Source organism: Misgurnus anguillicaudatus, chromosome 4 (genome assembly GCF_027580225.2).
Source record: "Misgurnus anguillicaudatus chromosome 4, ASM2758022v2, whole genome shotgun sequence".
NCBI lineage: Eukaryota > Metazoa > Chordata > Actinopteri > Cypriniformes > Cobitidae > Misgurnus > Misgurnus anguillicaudatus.
Window position 1 is genome coordinate 10797868 of NC_073340.2, and position 20410 is coordinate 10818277.

At 38.8% G+C, this 20410-nt stretch overlaps 2 protein-coding genes across 5 annotated transcripts; one reads left to right on the plus strand and one right to left on the minus strand.

Annotated features, from left to right (window-relative positions):
- Positions 1-2104: 2104 nt before the first annotated feature.
- Positions 2105-4556, minus strand: dnajb14 (DnaJ heat shock protein family (Hsp40) member B14). The gene has a single exon (XM_055176407.2). It carries the CDS (start codon positions 4407-4409, stop codon positions 3282-3284), a length of 1128 nt encoding a protein of 375 aa, XP_055032382.2. The 5' UTR covers positions 4410-4556; the 3' UTR covers positions 2105-3281.
- A 193-nt stretch (positions 4557-4749) lies between these two features.
- atxn7l3b (ataxin 7 like 3b) lies at positions 4750-19343 on the plus strand. 4 transcript variants are annotated; one of them, XM_073866665.1, is made up of 9 exons: positions 4752-5002; positions 5597-5722; positions 5923-6055; positions 14538-14709; positions 14948-15045; positions 15125-15183; positions 15400-15445; positions 15766-15800; positions 18335-19343. In XM_073866665.1, exons 2-8 carry the CDS (start codon positions 5672-5674, stop codon positions 15768-15770), a joined length of 564 nt encoding a protein of 187 aa, XP_073722766.1. In that variant the 5' UTR covers positions 4752-5002; positions 5597-5671; the 3' UTR covers positions 15771-15800; positions 18335-19343. The 4 variants fall into 4 exon arrangements, with proteins under 4 accessions (XP_073722764.1, XP_073722766.1, XP_073722765.1 ...); XM_073866666.1 differs by having other exon boundaries at positions 4755-5002; positions 15125-15147; XM_073866663.1 differs by lacking the exon at positions 15766-15800 and having other exon boundaries at positions 4750-5002.
- Positions 19344-20410: the final 1067 nt, after the last annotated feature.

The following is a 20410-nucleotide window of genomic DNA, read 5'->3' on the forward strand; positions in this document are numbered from 1 at the left end:
CTCTCCTCTGCTATCTGTCTCATCAGATCCCAGCTATTGGACACCTTAACTGTCCACTTTCCCCAGTATTAACATAGTCACAAAAACACAGGGCAAATGAACACTAATGTACAGACGCAAAACGAGTGACTAACAAATAGGGATAAACGAACCGATGGTCCACCTGAGGGTCATAAAAACCATGTCTAACCATTGCTTAGGATTGTGAGGCAATCACATGATTTGCTTATCTAAAATAATCCAAGTCATAAGCAGAATAATGTTAAAGATTGTGAGGGATGTATACGTTAGGTGGACTTCACAACATCCTTCCACTTTTAAGGGAAACTGAATGTGAATCATGCATGAGCAAACACACATACACTAGACATTATTTGTGTCTAGTGATTCAAAAAAATCTTTCAAGGGTGCCACATACTGGGACTAAATTGGGCTGATTTCGCCATATGACAATCTTAGGTAAAGTCTCAATTAAAACTTAATCTAGGGTCACACTAAAAGATTTTTAAATGTGAGAGACCACAAACATGACTGAGAACACAGAAAAACTCACAATGTCTCTTGCGGTCAAACATGACTTCACAGTAAACAAACATGATGGACAACAGGCATAAAGAAATGGTATTAATACAATGGACTGCTTTTTACATCTCAGATTTTCATCTCACTTTGGGTTATGCCTGCTGCACCATTACTGCTGTTGATGTGGTTTCGTCTTTCATCAGCTCGCTTTCTGATTGGGTATCTTTTCGTTTCACGGGACAATCTACAGCGTACGTGCGGTTTGTCCTTGGGGTTCCCCCACACAACAGGATTTCTGATAGTAAATACTCAGCATTTTCAATACTTCCGGTTTTGTGATTAGACCGCCTCCGACGTGCTTCTGACCTACATACATGCTTAGATTGTCATGTGGAATGAAACGATACCCAATCAGAAAGCGAGCTGATGAAAGACATAACATTATGCCCCTGTGACATCACGTTTGACCGCGAGAGCCATTGCAAGATTTCCATGTTCTCAGTTGAGACTCAAATTGTTTGTTGTTGGACTCTGATGGTGTGTGGTGTGCGGTCATGACCACATAGCAGCACTCCACACACAGGGTTCCCACACCTTATTAACTTCAAATTCAAGGACCTTTCAAGAACTTTCCAGGTCCAATACCCTCAAATTCAAGGACTAAATGTGGAGAAACATTTCAAGTGAGAGCAAGGTTACAAAGTGTTACCTTTTAAGATATATTGTTACAGTTCCCTTTCGAGGGAACTCGCGCTGCGTCACTGTGGTGACACTTTGGGGACGCCTCCAGGGGTAAGTGAGTCTGAATGTGTATATCAAATTCGACCAATGGTGAGGCTTAACGACAAAGACAGGGTGACGCGGGAGCCAAGAAGTATATCGCTATCTGAAATATTGCCAAAGACAGCGTTACAGGGACGCAGGAACTATGGCAAGGGAGACGCAGCGTCTCGTTCCCTTCTCAGGGAACAACAGTTACATACGTAACCCGAGACGTTTTCAAGTGTCAAACACAACTATGCAAAAAAGCATTTTGGTATAAATCAACATTCGCATACAGAAGATATAAGCATTTAAAGCGAAAAGTTTAGCATGTGTGCTTAAAGTCTAGAATTTTGATGATATTATCCAACACTACACAGGGAATATGGATTTTTTTCTGAAAACTTGTTGCATAAAATTCAAGCACTTTCAATGACCTGTATCTATGTTTGTATATTTTCAAGGATTTCAAGGACCCGTGGGAACCCTGCACACACTATAAGAACAAAACTGTCAAATCAGTGATTTGTCATGTTTGTGGTTTCTCACATTTTGAAAATCTGATGATTTAAAAGATCTTTTAGTGTTACCCAGGCTAAAGACCATGGACATTCAAAGGCATTTGAAACGGCTTCTGAAATGGGAAAAAAGTTAGGACATGACTTGAATTCGTCCATTTGCAACTGATTGGATCGTCTGGTTCCTAATTGCCTTAGCTCGTGGCCGGAAGAGAGATCGTTTTGAGAAGGGGGAGATTTGCGTTTTTGATTAAAGATTATGAAGGCACATTAATGAAACCCACAGATTAAGTAAAAAAAGTTTTTAATTTTGATTTCATTGTGACTTTAACAATATTTTTATTAATATAATTTAGTTTAAATTCACAAGCTACTGCAATGCAAAGAAACAGCACACCAGGGGTCCTCAGCCCTGTCCTGAAGCCATGGCACGGTACATTTTGGACATTTGTCTGATCAGACACACTCAATTCAGGTCCTGCCATCTTTAACAATGAGCTGAAGGTGTGTTAAATGAAATAGACATCCAAAATGTGTAGTCCTGGGGATCTAGGCTAGAGCAAAATATCCATCTGGTGCAGGGGTGGGCATTTCTGGTCCTGGAGGGCCACTGTCTTTCCTAGTTTAACCTTAACCCTAATCAAACACACCTGAAAAATCTAATCAAAGGCTGCATGGTTACTTGGAAATTACATGTAGGTTTGTTTGATAGGGTTGGAGCTAAACTTTGCATGACTGTGGCTCACCAGAACCAGGAAATCATAAATTTCTCAGTCCTTTCTTTTCCGAATGCCATTAAATTGGAGTTGTTGAATAAAAAAGACATGTCAAATATTCAGTTCTTTGGAAATTACTTTAAAACATTATTGATAGATTGTACTGGCCAAGAATCTAAGACTGAGAATGTGCTTGTTAAATATGAACTATAAAATAAATTCAATCATCAATTCTTTAGGATCAAGTTAATAATATTCAAGTTTTAAAGGCATGGTTAATTCTGTACTGTATTAGCTGAAACCAGCATACAGAAGAAGTCAGGTGTGCCCAAGAAATTGCCAGAACGTAAATACACCCGTGCATTTATTTTCCGAGCACTGTATTTCCTTTCTTTCATTTAAATACATTTTTAAATTAAAACTTTTATTATAATTATTATTTATATGACTTTAAAACATTTGTCTTTCCTTCTGCTTCTCGTTGCATGTCTTAAGCGCTTTGAACTAAAACCTGACTCAAAAATAAGAAAATCATAATGTTATGTACAGCATGTATATAATATCATATACACATCTCTAGTATTTTTGCCAGTTGATTAACTGAGCTATATACAGCAAATCCTAATCCAGTGGAAGGTGAGGTAAAGAACTCTAATATTAGCTAACATGAATTTTTCTTCTATCTTCATGTTAAAAAACAATCGAACAAGAAACGTTAACATATAAATCTATTCTGTCTCTCAAATAGCTATAAACTTCAGGTTCATCCTCCACGAAACAGGTCGTTCAATCTGTCCAGCTCCTTGCAGTTCTCCATGGTCATGAGCTCAGCTTTCCTCCGTAGTCGGTCATCCCTGTAGACCTTAGCGGCGTACAGCAGGTCAGTTTTCGTCTGCCTTTCCTTCCAGCAGCTGTTTCGCACATTAGAAACATAGTCTTCCTCCACGCTCTTCTCTATCTTTTGCAAGGCCGAGCCCTTGTACTCTGATTTAAAATCTCGGTTGACGTAATAGTCTACATGCAGATTCTCTGTTTGTCTCCTAACAGTCTGTCCTGTGGATGGTCTGGAGTACAGGCTGTAGGGTGGCGTGGACACCAGCAGCTGACTGAGTACAGACACCAAGATCAACACAACGATGGGCATCAGTTGAATGAACATGGAAAAGCCTCCATCTCCCCGCTCCTCCGCTCGCTCTCCTCTGGTTTGGTTAGTCTGGTGACTATACTGTGCTCTGCCGTTGGCAAACGTATGGGTATTTTGCGAGGGGAAGACACCTCCAAAGAACATGTTGAAGAGATCTTCAGGTGTAATATCAGCCTCAAAGCCTCTGTGAAAATCAAAGCCTCCATGGGAGCTTTGACTTGGGCTACTGGGTTCATTTCCACCATACTCATCATATTGCCTCCTCTTGTCTGGGTTACTGAGCACAGCATAAGCATTTCCAATCTTTTTGAATGCTTCGGTCGCCCCAGGCGCGTGATTTTTGTCTGGGTGGAACTTTAAAGCCAGTTTTCTGTAGGCCTTTTTTAGTTCCTCGTCAGTTGCATCTTTACTGCTACCCAGTACCTCGTAGTAATCCTTACACCTCTTTATTTTCTGTACACCTTCAGCTTGCTCCTTTGTAAATCCTTTAATTGAATCTGAGTCCTGCTTTTCTGTCTCATGTCGGTTTTGGGTTTGTGGCTCGGTTCCATTAGCTCGTTTTCTGCCATTCCCTGCTGTATTATTATCATTCCTCAGCAAGGCTTCCAACAACACCTTTGCTTTCTGGGTCGGGTACAGTTTCTCTGCTTTGTTGAGGAACTTAAAAGCCTTATCTTTATTGCCATCGTCGAGGGCTCTGATGGCGATATTTATACATTTTTCCGCTTCGTCCCGGTTCCCCTCCATCGTTCCTGTTGTTTCTGTTTCTTCTACAGCTTCTTCTTCCTCATTTTAAGGGCGGCTCGGAAACTGAAGCGTGGCGTTAGCGCCCCCTACATGAAGTATTGCAGAAGCGCTTCTAGTGTTCATACAAAAGTAGACAGTATACACTTATAAAAATGTATACAATGGTAAAAGTATACATTGATAGAGAGTATACACTAATAAAAATGCACACATTGGCCTGACTGCACTAGTTTAATGGCGTCTGCTAGTATTAGCGTCCCGTTGGCTCCCTCTACTGTTGGATCGTACCTGAAGCGATCCAGTATGGATTGATGGGATCGATTAACCGGGTCTGATTGAAGGGAAATGGAAGTCTGCAGGCGGAGGATAAGAGATTGAGCGATGAATGTGGAGCTTTGGTTTTGTCTGTGAGGAAACGCTTTAAAGGAAATGTCTCTGTGAACTTTTTCCGAACGCCGCATTTCAGTCGCGAAACGTAAATGGGACAAAGCGCGGGCAGATTCCCCTCAGATATAAATATATTTATTTGATCAGATGAGCAGCCTCAGTAAGTACAGCGAACGGACCGAAAACACCAACAACCTCCATCCCAGAGCTGGTAAGCGAAAACCGCGACCAAAATAACGTTACAGACCGACGGTGAAAATCACAGCACGATCTGGGTTACGATGATTTTCTGACGTAAAAGGGTGTAGCATCGACATCTAGTTTAGGTCACTGTACGGTGTTGAATACTGTGTTCGTGTAAAAATCGTTTTTTGGACGTCTTTATAATACAGTTAAAGCAACAATCGTGTTTTAATTTAAAATACATTTTGTTTATGAACCAATGCAGGAGAGATACTGGAGTTTAGCGGTTTCCGAGCTTTGTATGTAAGCCTGCATTGTGAACCAAGATGAGATATAACTGTTAACAGTAAAATCACGGTTCGTTTTTGATTGATAGTTTTACATTTGCTTCATTATTATGTGATTCAGAGATGATTGGTGAATGTCGACCAAAATGTGATATTGAACGTAATAGAACGAAGTCAGGGCGTATTCATGCTGTTTTTATTACAGTAACGTTACATACACGTTTATATGCATGGTTATTTAAAGAACAGTCTTTTTTTGTTTGTGTAAATGGTGAAATTTTGCTGTCTCATGCCCTGCCTGCTCTGTTGTTTGTTTGTTTGTCTTGTTATAGCTGTCTCTCCTCAGCCTGTGACTGCTGCACTACAGCATGTAGACAGCAGTGCATTCTCCTGCAGCCTTTGCAAATGAAAATGGAGGACGTCTCTCTGTCCAGTATGGACAACAGTAAGATGGAGGTGAGGATGGCTTTGTTTTTTTCCTCTGTTCTGTTTTGCCAACAGTTGGGTTGTGGAAATAAACCTATATGTTTGTGTGTCTCACCTGCGTGTGTACGGCTGTGCTGTGATCAGCATTTGTTTTCCTGTCTAATATGTTTGGTAATTGCAAACTGAGAAATTTTAGTGATGTGTTGATGTAATTATGTGCTTCAATGGAGGGCTTTGCTCAAGAGATCCTGTCTGACCTGGTCGAAGATGCCTGTTTGGGTCTTTGTTTCGAGGTGCACAGGGCTGTCAAACAGGGATACTTTTTCTTGGATGATACAGACCAGGAGAGTATGAAAGACTTTGGTGAGACGTGTTTCTAAATAAAAAACAATTACCACGTGATTTACACATCTTTTTTTAGACGAACACAGTCAGTGTTATATTAGAAAATGTCCTGGCTGTTTCAATCTTTATAATGGTTTAAAATGGTGCTTTGGATTTGAAGCCCAAATTAGTCAATCTACTGTATTTTCCGGACTATAAGTCGCTCCGGTGTATAAGTTGCATCAGTCAAAATGCGTTTTGATGAGAAAAAAACATATGTAAGTCGCACTGGACAATACATTGCGTTTTTGAAAACGATTTCACAAAATCCAAGCCGAAGAACAGCCATTTAATCTGAAAAGGCAAGTTATTCAACTAAACAACAGCACAGAACAGCAGCCTGAATAGGTGTCCGTACATGTTAAAGTAACATAAACAGTTATTTACACGATACACAGTAGCATAGAGGCTGTTTAAACTTGGCATTAACCAGTCCCTCCAGAAAAACGCGATTGTGCGATCGCGTGATATATTGCATAATCAGCCAAAGTCCGCATATTTATGCGGGGCTGCATTTTTTCCAAATACGACGCACTTTCGCCACATTAATTACATATTTCCGCGCACAAGATATGCGGGGCTTGCATGATTTCATAATATCTGCATTTTCGTAGCAAAAAGTCACATATATATTAGCAGAAAGTTGAAAAATGTTGCATTTACTTTCCAAAAGCGCAGCCGTGTCCTCTATTGCCATGGGACCGTTATGAAGTGACGTGATTATGTGACGTGAACATCATTGCAGCTTTTGCAAGTTTCCGCAGTTTTTGCAAGTTCCGCAATTTTCGCAAAAATTGCAGAAATAGCCTGCATATTCCATCGCATTTTTTGAGAAAATGTGCCGCAAAATCGAGGATTTTTGCCCGCAACAATCACAAAAAAACTGGAAGGACTGATTAACATGCGTTTCACACGGATCACAAGTGGACGACGATAATGCCATTGCCAGGTGTAAACGGTGTTCAAAAGGTTTCAAGCTCGTCCACTTTCGACCACTTTTAACCAGATTCAGAGGTAGTCGAATCCCTTTGGATCAGATTGCTTTTGTAGTGTAAACGCACATGCGGTTGAATGTGTTCGAACAGCCACACGGACCGCCTTCTCTCCGCCCATTTATCTAATCTGAGGTACTAAACACAATGTACGTCCTTTCTGACTTCTGGCACCTTTCATTGATAAAACTAAAGCGGCTGATCTCCGCAGTTTCATTTTGCAAGCGTGTGAAAGTTACGCAATCTTATTTCATCAATTGCACTGAAAATTTAGAGAAAGCTCTAACGTATACATGTACAAAACACTGTGCAGCATGTTTACTTGCAGTGATGGGAGTAACGCGTTACTGTAATTCCACTACTTCTAGCAGTAACGAGCATGTAACAAAGTATTTTTAAATCAAGTAACGCAATTACAATTACTGAAATTTAAATGAGTTTGTTACTCGCGTTGCTCTATTTCGGAAAAAAATAACACTTGCAGACAAGACATTTCTGATCTAACGTCGCAGGACCGTGGTAGGCGGTGCAATGAATCATTAAACTTCATCATGGCTGACAGTGCGTATAGAATGAACATGAAAAATCTAAAGGGACAACATACCTTTGTTTAAAAATTGTGCGCAAGTCATAATCCATCCAGTTCGTAAATTATCTTTGCCAAGCAATCCCAGTATGACATCAACTTACATTTGTAGTCCACAAAAGTAGCCTGACGTTGTCATACTCAATTCTAGTCAGAATTTGAGTCTGATACCGCTCTATTGGGCTATGATTATGAGGCGTGTCTCAACCGAAAAATGCCTCTGCACTCAATTGGATAGACCTATGACCAATCAGAGCAACGGAGTGTGTGACGTATGTTGAAATGACGTCTTTTGCAGCCTGACCGAACTGCTGGTTATTTCGCTACAATGACACTAACATTGTGATTATACTAAGTCTGAGTTAGCAAACGTACATCAACACCTACTATGTTTACAACATTTCATTTATATCACAACATTAAGTATTTACTAAGTCATATAGTACTATCTCTTACCATTTGTACATTAGTTGAACTTCATCCACGACGATACCCATTACGTTAGCTTGAAAAATATCGGGGCATAGCATGTCCCTCCACTTATTCAGCAGCCACGATTCCGGGGTTCCGAAAAGAAGCTGGTAACGACCGCTAATTATATCCATCTTGTCGTGCATGCCGAGTTGCATCGCCATGATACCCATTTCAGTTGCTTCTTTAAATTGGTCCTCCATAAGTGCGACCAACTTTTGCCGAATCCCGACGAAACGACGGCAAAAACATCTTTCCGATCAACAAATGCCTTGATCGCGTTTCTCTGTTCCACTTTTAAAATCAATGCTCTGTCTTTTAGAACAGACTCAATGTCAGAATCTACACATCTGAATTCTAAAGCGGCAGCCATTTCGTTGTAAATAGATTCAACACACGCGCTCTTTGGTGACGTGGTTGATTACGTTACTGTTGATCATCTGTCCATCATCGTATAAAGCCCACCCTCACAATTTGATTGGTCGACCAGCTTTGGGACTCGCATAGTAGCTACTCAACGGAGAAACCCCAGACCGATCTTCCTGTCTTTTAAGATGTTGTGGGCGGGGCTAAGATCGTCTGGCACCCAGGCTACCACAAAAGCAATAAATCTGAGAAATGTTAATATATTCTTAGATGTTTACATCGGCCTTCATGGAAGATCCGTGATTGTAAAATATTCACACTACACTGTACAACTGTTAAAACTCCATAGTATGAGAGTGTGCATTTAGTTTCAGTTTTAATTTCACTCGCTCCGTATCCGACAAAACAATCCACTCGCTCTGTGTCCGTCTGACAAAACAATCCACATACTTCGTTTTCTGATTAAATATCTTCCTTTATTCTTGTGTATCATTTAAATCAAACATATACAAACAATATATGACCAAAGAATGCACTACCCACCGCAAGCTTCACAAGCTGTGTCCCAATTCAAGGGCTGCCACCTTGTAAGCATGCGACCTTAAAAGGTGAGCCCTCTGTCTTTCAAGGTGGAAGCCTCAGAAGTCCGCAAAGAGAACTGAAATGAGATGGTCTAACCTTTGGAGGACCCATAATTTGCGTCAGCTGCTGCACGCGCACCGCACCTGTCAGCAGGACAGAGCGGAGACATTTCTGACTTATTAAAATAAATATGGAATCAGAAAAATTATGAAATTAGAAAATATGACACGTTGACACAATTGTCTCCAAATTCTTAAAGAGACAGTATACAATTTTAACACATTATATATTTTCAATGTAAACATACAGAATATTTGTCTAAATGATATACATAAATAAACTAAGCTTACATATTAAGATAAATTCTAACAAAACTATTCAAAGGCTGAATCTAAAGCAAAATATGCTCTTACAGTATGCACAATAGACCATCCATATCATTTTATTGTTTGACTGTTCAGTACTGTTCATAGTAGTAACTAATTACTTTTGATATACAGTAACTGGTAGAGTAATTAAATTACTTTTAAAAGAAGTAACTGTAACTAATTACTGATTTTCAGTAACTTGCCCAACACTGTTTACTTGCTACACAAGCAGCGGACTTCGACATTAATATTAGTTCGCGTCCATATAAGCTCATCATTACTCCCGCTCACCCACCGTCTCGACAGACCACCCCCTCACAGTATTCAGGACAGAAGCTGTCGAAAGTAGACAAAAGAGACGGATTTAAAGGAGCATTTCACCCATAGAAACATTAATCTTTATTGAAAGTGTGTCATATTTGTAGTCGAAATGTAACATACATTTCGAATTTGGTGCCTATTTGACCTAGAAAACGAGTGTTTGTAGTCTCATCCCCTCAACAAATATATTGGACTTCCTGCTTTCAATGATGCAAAATTATGATTTTTACATCATTGAAAGAAGGATGTGCAACACTGAAATCTGTATTTTTCCTGTCTCAGCGGAAACTGAGGAAATGATGCACGACCATTTAAAAACACGACTGGGGTTCTAACAATACAAAGCTTAATGCAAATGGGTGAAGTGTCCCTTTAAATACCAGTTGTAAACGTGATGTGTCTCTCTCGTCCATTTGTGATCCGATCGATAAAAACACATCTTAATTCCAAGTGTAAACAGCCCCATACTGAACATACCTGGGAGGCTGAATAGGCTAAATTAACACAACAAGCCAGATCAAGTTCAACAAGGTCCCGAAGTCATTCCGCATCACTGAATCCATTGAATTACATACGGTATACAGGAGCAGCATCGAGCGGAATATACCACTGTAGACGGTAATGGTTTCTCTTGGTAATTTTGACGTATAAGTTGCACCTGACTTCAAGTTACAGTACCCGCCAAACTATGAAAAAACTGTGACTTATAGTCCGGAAAATATGGTATATTTCACAGAAGTAATCCATAAAGCTTCAGGTGGTTAATAATTTAAAGGCCTTTTCAGGGCAATCGATGTGATTTTGTAAGAAAAACATCAATATTTAAATTCACGAGAGCGTGCGTTTTCAGAGTGTGAAGTAGGACGTTAACCTCATTCACACAGCACTTTGGTCCCAAAAATGTCCGTAAAATTGGCAGAGAGGCTTCTGTGTGAACACACATGCGTCCTGTAAGTGTGAATGAAACAAAAATAAAAACGATCCCGGACAAATCCTGGATACATTTTCCGTGTATTTTCCATTATCTCTGTGTGAGAAGGGCTATAGTGTACAAGACATAGTGGAGTAGATACAAAAGCTGAAGTGTAGGCAAAAAAAAAACTCTATCTTTTTGTCTTATATCGAAATCCTCCATTTTATTTCAAATCTCCGTTTTAGATTTATTTTCCGGACTGGCGCTTTCTTTTGCTTTCTGCACTTACGTATCACTACGCCACCACGTCTCGTGTGCTATGTCCTACATCATACACTAGAAAAACACTATTCCGTGAACGTGCGTTGGTTTTTGTTTGTAAAGTTAACTATCCCTTTAAATCTATAGGGATGCACCAATATCACTTTCATTATTGTTACGATTTCAATACCTGAATTCTGAGTATCGGCCGATCCCAAAAGGATACTAGTGCTATTCTTGGTCAATTATCTTGATCTAATATGAAAAAACACAAAGACATATTTATGTGCCACATAGTGTGTATTGCATCCATCCAACAGTTTAGTGAGCCTTGTTTAAATCGGACATTGAAAATAGTTGTGTGTGTAAATGACGTGTTTCATTCAGTACGCTATTACTAAAGCCGAAAGTATACTAGGGACGTCCGCGTATGCGCGCCGTCCACATGACGTCATTTTCGTCATCAGGAGGGTCTGCGGCCGGCCGCGCGGGCCGTCCGCGTGCAGCCCAAAATTTGAGACCGCGCGGACAGTGCGCGTACAGTCCGCGTACGACAGCGCATGCGCGTGGAAATATTTAGACAGGACACTCCACTCTAAACAATTATACAAAGGAAATAGACAGCATTTGCACACACACTATCGTTTTTCTTCTTTAACTTTTACTTCTTCCAAGAACAGAAAGCTGTGGAGCATGTTTGTTTGATTCCTGACTTTGTTGTCTTGTTGTTTGTTCTAAACTGTGTTTGCAATGGTGGATCAGTTACTTTTCTTCACCTATCCTAATGATTTAATGTACTGTAAATGTCTCCAAATCAGTGCTGCCCTGACAGCCTGTTAGACTAATAATTTGAATAAGAAATCATTTGTATTGCATATAGTGTCGAACGTGGCCATCCGCCCCCATGTCATGTCCGGTTGGCTTGCCAAGCAGGGAAAAAAACTCTCAGAGATTTATATTTTAAACACAAGGGATGTATTGCTACAACTCCTTGAAATGCATATCATAAACAGGATTACCTAGTGGTCTGACTTCGGACAAAACGCAGCTCTCTGCACATATGCGAGAGTGAAAGAGCCGAGATGCAGCGGGTTATATTTTAAACAAAAGGGATAGTTTGCCTCAGCTCGCATCATGAAACGCATTAAACTGAACAAATACGTAAGGATTACTACTTTAGTTTATGTTTAGACTTCGAACAGATACGAGAGTTCGTGCACATGAGACAGAGAGAAGCGCAGCTGGATTTATTTCAGATGCTAGGAGTCCAAGATGCGCGCATTAAGTCCATGACACCATGACAGAATCGTGACACCCCTAGCTACTACAGTTTTTTTTATATAAGACACACAGTATCGGATTTGAATCGGCCCCATCAGTCTGGTACCCAATTAATCGAAAAAGATATCGGCCCTATATCGTTCCCAGGTATCAAATCGATGCATCCCTAGTTACAAGCAAATTTATGTGAATACTATAGTAGAGATGGGCAAAAAATCGCTTGCGATTCTCATGCGTGTTTCATTAGTAAAGCCGGTTCGGTGATTAGTAGTATATCGTCATTACCTGCTTTCAGATAGAGCGGCATTTACTACACAGAGCTGTATTTCACAGAGAAAATCGCATACAATATTGGAGGCGATTTCCCATGATTATGATGCGATTTTGCGATTTTCTCTGTGAAATTCGGTAGTAAATGACGATTTACTACTAATCACTGAACCAGCTTTACTGATGAGACACGCATAAGAATCGGAGAATACTATAGTATGCATTGCTATTGTTAAAAGTTTAAGTATACAAACTAAGGGTGACCCCGAATAGTCGAAGATTCGATGCATCGATAGGAGAAGCCTGATTCGACTACCAATCTCACAGTCGAATCGTCGCAGATGTGTTATGAAATGAGGATCCTTTAATTTTGCCCGTATATGGGTGCACTGTGCACAAATCTGATTTCACATATAACAGCTTTCTCTCAATATATTAATATACAGCAAATTATTATAATTCTGCAAATAATGTGAAGTATCAGCTTTCAATAAATATTTTTAAAATGCGTTAATAAATCCAGCAACCCCTGTGACCGGGCTACACGTCCATAAAGAGGCTCCTATGTTAATAAACCATTGCCTCTTTGTTTCTACATTTAAAAGAAAAAGCTGGCAATTCTGGCTATACTTTCATTCTTTTAATAATTTCTTTATTTTATTTTATTTATAAATCACTCTGGGTTATTTGATGTATCTATTTGGCTTGTGTTTTGTTTTCGTGCACTTGAGGCATTTTGCACATTTGTTCTGCACTTTGTTACTTCTGACCTTATTTTATTTAAAAAAATGTATTTAAACGTAACTTCTGATATAATTTAAGTCTGTCCATTTTTGATTGCTTTTAGATTTTGCACTATTGCGTGCTGGCCATGCTTGCGCATGCAATTTAGTCGAACGTGCTAGGTGCTCTTCGTCTCATATTTAGAAGTTCATCAAAAAACGGATGTTTTTCGACGGGTATAAGTTTTTAAAATGTATTTAAAACATTGTGGTTATCTTGTCAAAAGTTAAACTACAAAACAGGTAAGCCGTTTCTTTAAATTTCAGTGATGAAACGGAAAATATCTGCACCGAACCTATATTTATGCCTGACACGACCGTCTTTCTTGTGATTTAATATCATGGTCGGTGTTCACTTTCAAATGATAGAAAAGAGATTCCTGAAATAAATAATATCATCAGTTGTTTCTGTATCTAAAGTAAATGGAGATGATCAAAGTGAAAGCAAGCAGGTATTTTATGTGCTAATAACGCGTAGTGTCTATAAAATCATTAATTTCAGTGTTTTTATGAATTGTATATAAAGCTTAGTTTTTATAATTTGCAGTAACAATCACAAATTATTTGTCATTTCTCATTTGTCGGTTTTTTTGTCATGACGGCTTTGACGCGCTTAATCTCCAAATTAAATAAAAACACTGAATTAGCCGAGGTTTCCAAGGCAGGATCACCTTATACTTTTAGGTTTAGTTATCAAAATGTTTTTTGTGTGATGTTCTGTAGATCATGGCTTTAAAATGTTATGAGGAATAATTAAACAAATGTTGCCTTACATTTTACCTTAAAAATATATAAATGCATCGTCAGTTTTGTCTTCGTTCATCACTTGAAAGACAGTTTTGGTCACTTTATCAGAAAGTTGTTTATGTGTGCTGCTTGTGAAAGAAAATAAAAGTTATCAATCTGTACCTGGTCTGACCCCCTCCCAACCCATGCACACACACATAGATGATTCGACTGTCGGTCGACTATGAAAAGATTCAACAATTCTGATTCGAATATGTAAATCCTTAGTCGAGGACATTCATTAAGGCTTTTGCAGACATGGTGGCTACAAGCAATTTGGGGATTTCATCTGTGAAGAAAGCATTCCCCAAATAATGTGTCATTGTTTAAGAGAATTAATGCTACTTATTCATGCATGAAAGCAGATGAAGATTTGTAGTGTCAAGCTTCCAAAAAATAATAAAATAGTAGCTTAAAAGTAGTCTGTGTGGCTTATAAAAGAGTGTGTGTGAGTATTAAAAATTCCACTTTGTCTTTTTTAGAAATCGTGGACCAGCCTGGTGTAGACATTTTTGGGCAAGTGTACAACCAGTGGAAAAACAAAGAGTGCGTGTGTCCCAACTGCAGCCGCAGTATTGCCGCTTCTCGCTTCGCTCCACACCTGGAGAAATGCCTCGGGATGGGTCGTAACAGCAGTCGCATTGCCAACCGCAGGTATCGTTGCTGTACTGTCTCCTCAGTGAACCTGGGGAAAAGCTCTTGGCATTCAAAAAATGTTTAATAAAGATACCATTGATCTTCAGGCAGATAAGAGGGTTAGTTAAGGTTTTTTCTAAAGACATCATCGTTGGTCATGTGACTGCAGCTGTGGTACATGTTTGGCTTTATTCACACTCTTAATTTGCTGTACAGTTCTTGAGTTTCTGTTGTCGTCATGTCTCCCATTATTTAGGATTGCAAGTGGCAACAACACAAACAAATCAGAGAGCGATCAAGAGGACAATGATGATGTAAATGACAACGATTGGTCTTATGGCGCAGAAAAGAAAGGTAAGACTGTCATGCATCAACCAGCTTAATGAGACCAATTTTGAATGATCATTTCATTTTTTAATGCTGTGTTTTTCAGCCAAGAAGAGAAAGTCAGATAAGGTATTTTTACATTCTTTGAAACAAGCTGTACCCTTGGTAAGTTAGTTTTACTGTTATTAATGATATATTATGCTCTAGGGCTAGCCTGTAAATGGCTATAGAGAATGTTGTTAACTGCAAGCTATTTTAACTTCAAGCTCTTTAAAATCTAAAATAACAAGTTTTTTTTCAATGTCTTTTGACTTAATATGCATTTTCTGACTGCTGATCCACTGCATGCACATTTTTGATGTTTTTATTTTTTCTATACAGAATCCAAATTCACCAAGAAGATCCAAATCAATGAAACATAAAAGTGGTATGTTATGTGCACCATCCAGTACACAATGTGCATTAAGCATGTTCAAAGTTTGTGTTAAAAGCATTGCTGCTGATGAAAGGTTTTTTCAAAATGTATTTAATTTGCAGAGATAAGCCCTAAATGAATATTGTTTAAAGATATGATGTTATTTTTGTAGACATGTTAAACCACAGGAATGGACAAAAAGAGACGTCAATCATTTGTATATTTATCATTTTTGAATGCAAGACTGTGTACCATTCACACATGAGATGTTTTGCATTTTGTCTGTGTATTACAGCTGTGTTTCTAATTTGTTAATTTATGTACACATGCAGCCTGATGTCTGGCTGATTCGTGTCACAGATGAGAGGTGAGCCATTCCACCGAATCGGTTTCATTTGCATGTTGTAAAAAATATGTATACAATAATGAATCTAATAACACACACATTTCATTGGCCAAAATACCCATTTTGAATAATCTCAGGTAACTATTTTATATTTACTTGGTTTCTTAATGGAGAATGGATGCATTTGGAGATTTTAGCATAGATTAAGCATGAAATAAAGCTGCACTGTATATGTGCTAACTGTAGCATTAGGTATTTACCAAAAATTTGTATTGATAAAGTAACATCTAAGAAATAAAATAGATAAGAGGAGAGCATGTTAAGACTGATGCTCTCGGTTATAGTTACAATAGCATATAATATACAGAAAAAAATGATTACTTTTACTTCCAGTGTCCCTCAGAAGATTTGGCTGATGCAACTTTTTTTGAAAATCTGATGTAGAATATTCCTTTTTTTTAATGGGAAACCGTGTTTGCAAACAGAAACCGGAAGTTAGGCTGTTTTTCAATATGGGTTCTTCAGCGATCTTGCTTCCTTGGGTGCGTTCCACTCCAGTTTTAGACACGCACTCGCGAACTTCCCCCAACACTTCCCCTCGGGGGAATCCCTGTCGCCATTTTGAAGTGCGTTCCACTTTGTCAAGTGGATGAGGGAAGTTTGTATGGACAGACCCTCGCTCCCTCGATTTTGACAGAGGGAGCCAGTCTACTTCATATGTACACTTCAGGCAGCTCCATATCCCACAATGCATCACGATTGTGATGTCACTTCGACAACTCGCGCTTTGCACATGGAGGGGGCGGTCTCCACTTTCCATGTGATCAAGGGCTTAGGGCGATCCATTTGAACCTACTTCAAGTGTTTCAGCAGTAGTGGGCACTTGTACAACGTAAGCAATGACGTACATCCCAGTGAACGAGACTGAGGGAAGTTAGCGAGGGAAGGTCATAAAAAAACGAACTGGAACGCAGGGCTTGTGTTCTCCCTCTATGTCATCATTAACCGTCGAAGTTCAATTCCAATTTTCAAGAATGCAAGTACATAGGACGCATGAAAATACCCGGATGTGTTCTTGATATTGAGGATGCATCGAGTGCAGACTTGCGCGCTGAAAACGCTTAACGCCCCAGAAGTCATTGCGGCAAAAATAATGGCGGAGGTCAGGTGACCAACAGGAAGATCACACACATCTCAATTCTCACAAGTGTGTTCTGTGTTCTCGCGACCTGAGTTCGTTCTTCCAAGGTCGCCTGGCAAGACCGATCTCCACGAGAACGCAAGTCCGTTCTTTGCGTTCTTGGAATTGAGAAACAGCCTTAAGTTCCGACCAGACGCCCAACCGCGGCAATGCACGTACGTCAGATGAAACTGTCTATATAGAGTAGTATTCAACCCTTCATATGTCCAAAGAGGCTTTAGTTTTATCAGATTATAAAATACAGATCAGCTGAACCGCTACTTTCTTAGGCTTGGCAAGCAACACACACAAAACATTATCCTACTATCTCTGGATAACTTATGATTCACTACATGTTCATGTGGTTTACATTATATGCACTTATGTGAGGATTGCCAGCAAAGCACAGACATTTGATGCCGTTTTACTTACCGCCTGCGACTCGTGACCCGGTTGGGACCACCTCATTTCAACATCCCCATTCCACTGCTACCCCTGATAAAAAAACTATATCCATAGTTTCCATAATGCTGGGTTCTTTGGGAAGCTTGAATTTCCCTCATAAACGACAACACACTTTGGTGACATTGATTTTGTGTCATACGTTTCTGGAGAATGATTACATAAACTTGCAGGATGTATTTACTGCTACCAAGCTTTTTGGTGCGACCTCTTACATGTCAAAGGTGATTTTATTCCTTATGTCATGACTCCTACTGCTATTTTACTTGCATTTATATAAAAATGTGTCCCTGTCTGTGAAATACAGGATGAAGTTTCATAATCCAGGGATAAGAAGCATCAAAGTTTGATTTCAGATAATAATTTCACTATGATTCATTCTCTGACATGACCTTAATCAGTCACTATTAAGGATATCAAGGTTATATTTTCACAGATTCTTCAATACATTATGTAGGATGACTTTTTGTAGTAAGTGACTTTAGTCAAATGGCAAAAAAATTGCTTAAGCTGGGTGTTTACAGGCGGGTCACAATATTCTGGGGACAGAGATGGCACCCATTCGGTGGAATGGCCCATGCAGACCATTTTAAAATGTAAAGATAAATGTATTTTTTGCATTCGGAGACCCATCGCAAGAACACATTTTCAACTCATTTCTTTTCATGCTGGTTACTCTCAGCAAGTTTTGCTCTGTGAGATACATTGGGTGTTTTGGCTACACAAATACATGATGTGCATTGTTACTTTCTCAGATGAGAATATTTCCTTTTCTATGTTCAAAGTCCTTTTTAATAATCATACTTAATATGTTAAATTGACACCCTTAGTTAAAAATATTTGAAAGTTATACTGCCTTTGAGTTACTAATGCAAGAAATTATAAATGACTGTATGTTTTTTTTTCTTTAAAGCTTTGCTGGGTCCTAAACGTCGTGTGGAGAACCAGGATAGCTCCTGCGTGTTGCTAAGAGACGAAACATTTTCCCAGTAATGCTGTTGGAAGCAGAGGCCACTTGCTACCCACGGTGCTCCACGGTTTACCTAAGGCAGGATTGTGTGAGCTGAAATACGCTGATAAACGGAGGAGATATGGACTGATTCTTCTGACACTCAGTTTACATTAGTTTTTCTCATTTCTATATTCTTTTTTCAGGAATATTTGCACAGTTGCTCATGGCTGGTCTCTTTAAACCGACACACATAGATTAGAGGAACTTGCGCAATTCTCTCAGGGAGGAAGTAAGAACTCATCATCTTATTGGCAGGCAGAAAGAGCTGAGCATAGAGTCATAGATGCTGGGCCAGTTGACCTCTCTTATAAGAAACGGGATTCGTTCTGAATGAAACAGTATATAATTACACATCCTCACACGTGCCCTCCCATTCTAGGGGATGTTGAAACAATTACTAAACATTGTGCAAGAATATTAGCTTAAAAATCAATATTAGTAATCAGTGTCAGCAATTTTGCATCAGGTTACTTACTATACAGTTTGTTCATATCAAATTATTATTGTTATTATTATTGAAAATCATGATTTAGTAGATTCATTTATTTTCTCTGTAGTTCCAATAGCCAAAGTGTGGTACCGTTGTACTATATTTCACTAGTTCAATAGCACGTTATAATAATACTACATTTATCGTGGTAAGTTATTGGTTACAGAGAGAACACAGGTTATCGTAAATCTCAAAAAAAGAACCAATCAAGACTTGAGAGTATCTTTATTATTGCAATTGGTTTCTTTTCTTTTTGTATTTCACATGTATTAGATGTTTACAGTGTAAGGTGTCTTGTGTTGTCTCACTTTGTGTGTAACTGTGTATATATATCTGACTAGATGAAAGATGCTGCTATCCTGACCATGAGCCACTGGCTTATGGGTTTATGGGCATGTAATAAAAGATCTCTGAACACGCTTTATGTGTGAACCAAAAAAAGTGTTTTAGAAATGTATAGTTGTGTTGCTTGCCAAAATTGGGGGTTATAATAAAGAGGGGAATAAAGAGAATTTGCTGAATGATTTCAAAAAACAAAACTTGTTAATTTTCATGTTTTAGGGATGAAATATACACTGGTATGTTTTTGAAAGGCTTATATTCGTCTAGCCTAAACCTTAACCTAAACAAACATTTATGGCACAAAATACTTAAGTGTATAAAATGTAAATGTATTTTTAATAATCGAAAAACATACTGTAATGTTTGTGAAATATTTACATGGTGACATTTAAGGACATACTCATTTTAAATAACCACTTGAGCAAATTGATGTTGGTTTTGTTTTAATATATAGGGGGTTGGCAAAATAATATGAACACCCAAAGTGGTTAATAATATTTACCTAGGCTACTATGAAGAAATAAAGAATTGTGGTTATTTTTGTTACTTTATAGTGTTAAACTTGCCTGCTAAAAACAAGGTTTTGAATAAGTTGTGCCACAATGGGGCGGTTTCCCGGACAGGGATTAGACTAGTCCTAGACTAAAATAAATGTAAGAGGTGTCCAAACTGAAAACATCTTTCACTAACATATCTTAAAATACATCAGTACCCTTTGTTTTGCCTCAAAATGCACAAAGTAATGTTTTTAGTATGTGCATGTTTGTTAAAACTAGTTATATTTCGTAATTAAACTAAGGCCTAGTCCTGGCTTAAACTAACCCCTGTCCGGGAAACCACCCTAATGTGTTCAGCAGTGGGTAACTTGTACAAGAAATTGGTAACTTGTCAGATTTTCGAAGGGGATAAATCATTCAGAAGAGGATTTATAGGGAAATATATTTGGCAACCAAATGGGAGGAGATTTAAACGATACAGATAAATTCATATAGCGCTGCGCAGCTGCGTTCAATCTGAGACATCAAAGTACCGCGAGAGCGGTTTGAAAGTTAAGCTTTCTGAGCCGCTCTCGCGGTACTTTGATGTCACACGCCAAGCGTTCTGTGCCGCGCCGAAAAAAGTTGAACACATACAGATAACTGTAG